The sequence below is a fragment of the Phalaenopsis equestris genome, unplaced genomic scaffold, assembly GCF_001263595.1.
Source record: "Phalaenopsis equestris unplaced genomic scaffold, ASM126359v1 Scaffold000410, whole genome shotgun sequence".
Lineage (NCBI taxonomy): Eukaryota > Viridiplantae > Streptophyta > Magnoliopsida > Asparagales > Orchidaceae > Phalaenopsis > Phalaenopsis equestris.
The window spans coordinates 9,232-12,161 of NW_018164851.1; the positions used below are offsets into that span (position 1 = coordinate 9,232).

The 2,930-nt window shown below is 43.9% G+C and overlaps 1 protein-coding gene across 1 annotated transcript; it reads right to left on the reverse strand.

Annotated features, from left to right (window-relative positions):
* Nucleotides 1–355: 355 nt before the first annotated feature.
* Nucleotides 356–2,902, reverse strand: LOC110026973. The gene is made up of 5 exons (XM_020728217.1): nt 2,273–2,902; nt 2,047–2,166; nt 1,829–1,951; nt 800–1,748; nt 356–726 (listed from the first exon to the last, which is right to left on the reverse strand). Exons 1-5 carry the CDS (start codon nt 2,792–2,794, stop codon nt 617–619), a joined length of 1,824 nt encoding a protein of 607 aa, XP_020583876.1. The 5' UTR covers nt 2,795–2,902; the 3' UTR covers nt 356–616.
* Between the last annotated feature and the right edge of the window lie 28 nt (nt 2,903–2,930).

Genomic DNA, 2,930 nt, shown 5'->3' on the forward strand with positions numbered 1-2,930 from the left:
ATATATATATATAATTCTTGCCCCTTTTCCGCTCAAGGCCTCCTCTCCCTTCTCATTTAATAAGTAAAATATTACCTTTGGTATCATTTTCTCTATTTATTTTGTCTTAAACTAAGAAAAAATTGAAAAAGAAGTCATTATAAATTTCAATAATTTTCCCAAAAATTCTAAACCAAGCTTATATAATAGGTGATAATTACATACAGACCATCAAAATATTGATATTGACAAATTAACCTTCGAGGTAAATTCTTCGAACAACTTAACCATTATATTTACGCATGCCACGATCAAACTACTATAAATTTCATAAAAAAATTAAAGAATATACCATGAATTTTGATATTTAAGCGAGAAATTAAAAAAATGGATCAAAGAGGATGGTTAATTTGTAAAGAATATTTACCAATTACTGTAGTCAATGTAGTAAAATATCCACCAAAGTTGCACCAATCCTTCGCCAACAATTTCCACTTGCGCTAATAATTCCTATACCCATCTACACCGGCCAGCAAATCATAAAAGTCTTGTACACAGTTCTCGGCGGCCTCTTGCAGTCTTCTGTAAAAATTCCACCGATTGAATGGTGATGATCGTCCTCATCGAGAATGAAAGATTAGAGATTGCCGCCACTGTTGCTTCCGGGAAAATCAGAAGGTTCGAGTGCAGCACTGGGCGGAATGTCGGTAGGTTGTTCTTCGAGAAAGGAATCAAATGCGTTGGGATTTTTTTCGAACTCGCCCGCGAAATCATATTCTTCTTCTTCTCCATAAGCCGGAATAATCAAATGCGTTGGGATTTTTTTCGAACTCGCCCGCAAAATCATATTCTTCTTCTTCTCCATAAGCCGGAATATAGGGAACTCCGGCGACATTACTGGCAGGAATATTGGAAGCTCCGGCTGCATAACCGCCTGGAATATTGGAAGTTCCGGCGAAATTAACGATCGGAATATTTGAAGGTTCGGCTGCATAATCGGTCGGGATATTGATGACCGGAATATTTGAAGGCCCGGCTGCGTAATCCTCCGGGATATTGGAATCTTCGGTGATATCAATGATCGGAATATTTGAAGGTCCGGCTGCATAACCGGCCGGGATATTGGAAGCTCCGGCGACATCAAGGATTGGAATATTTGAAGGACCGGCTGCATAACCGGCCGGGATATTGGAAGCTCCAGCGACATTAATGATCGGAATATTTGAAGGTCCGGCTGCATAATCGGCAGGAACGCTGGAAAATCCGGCTGCATAATGCATCGGAACATTGGAAGGTCCGGCTGCATAATTCATCGGAACATTGGAAGGTACGGCTGCATAATTCATCGGGACATTAGAAGGTCCAGCTGCATAATTCATCGGAACATTGGAAGGCCCGGCTTCATAATTCATCGGAAAATTGGAAGGTCCGGCGACACCACCCACCGGAAGATTGACAGAGTCGTCTAATAAACCGGCCGGAGTGTTGGAAGCTCCAAGTATGTAACTGGCAAGAAAACTGGAATGTTTGGTTGCGTCAGTACCTAACATAAAGCACACTGCTGCTAAGTATTTGGGTGGAAGAACTGGAGTTTCGGCTGCATCGTTGGAAGGTGGGATATAGGAATGTCCGGCCACATTGCCAGCCGGAATATTGGAAGGTCCGGCTACATCGCCGGCCGGAATATTGAAAACTCCGGCCGGAATATTGGGAGGTCCGGCTACTTGGGCGGCCGGGATATTGGAAGCTCCGGCGGCGTTTCCCTTTAGCTGAAACCAGAGATGACAGAAGCGGAAAATGTGAGCTTTAGAAGTTAAAGATGATGAACAAATTCAAATTAATACTTAACCAGATAGTTAATCTTTCCCTGCAAGTTCAGCAGATTCACATACAATTGAAGGCCGCCTTCAAAGCTCAGGAGCGTATGAGCTGGTTTGCCATCTTCTTGTAGTGTGCCGATCACATCCACTGTCTGATGAAATCGGTAAACGAGATATAGCAATCATCAGCACAATCTTCATAGATTAATTCGATAGTTATATGCTTTAGGTTTAGCAAGTTGCTCACGCGTTGTATAATTTGAAGAGCTTCGATAGGGTTATTGAGAAACTCTGAGTGAAACTCTGCATAACTAAACGCCAGGGCTAGCACATACGGATTCATGGCATCAAGATCTTTCGCAAAGTCCTGCAATAGACGAGATTCAACTTTTTTTTCTTTTAAAAAGCAAAAAAAGAAAAACCCAAAATCAAGAACCGATTAACAGAGACGAAAGGAAGGCGAAATAATGGACCCAAGCGTTGTAATAGGCGGCTTTAGCGACTAATTCTTCTGGCATTCCGGGGCTTCTATTTTCCTTATTCTCTGCCAAATACCAGGTGAACTCTCCCTTTAGGGTTAGGTAATAGATCATCGATTCTCTGGATTTGGAGGTGGGAAGCAGCCGCTGTTCAATTATTTGAAGGAATTCCATACAGGTGCAGACGATTTCTTCCTTGCATCGGTGAAAGTAGTCGACGGCTAGGTCTTGTTTGGACGGGTCGTGATGCCAGGAACTGGAGGCGGAGATGGCCGAGCGCAATGCGGTGCGGGCATAGATGATGAGGTTCTTGAAGGCGGCGGCGAGGAGGCAGCCTTCCTTGGGGGTGAGTTCTGTGTGGGCGTAGGTTGTTGCTATGATTTCTTTGATGAAGAGAGCTGCGTGATCGTAGCGCTCGGCTTCATCGGCGAGCCTTGCTATGCGTAAGGAACTCTTCCTATCCCGTTGTGGAGGCGCCCGGGGAAGCATCGGGGTTGGTTGTGGCGCTTGATGCATGGTTATAGAGGAGGTTGGGAATGGAGCGGGAAAGATGAAGAAGATGATGGATGGGAGTGTTCTTGTGGAGTTGGAGACTGTTTTTCTTACATCTGGGCCCTTGTTACGATTTTGAATTCAAAGATATATATATCAG

What these genes read in the sequence shown, in the direction of transcription:
- LOC110026973 (XM_020728217.1), bottom strand. Translation starts at nt 2,794, where the DNA reads ATGCATCAAGCGCCACAACCAACCCCGATGCTTCCCCGGGCGCCTCCA. An exon ending in CCGCCTATTACAACGCTTGG is followed by an intron (nt 2,167 to 2,272) that starts GTCCATTATTTC and finishes CGTCTATTGCAG; the next exon opens with GACTTTGCGAAAGATCTTGA. An exon ending in AGGGAAAGATTAACTATCTG is followed by an intron (nt 1,749 to 1,828) that starts GTTAAGTATTAA and finishes CTCTGGTTTCAG; the next exon opens with CTAAAGGGAAACGCCGCCGG.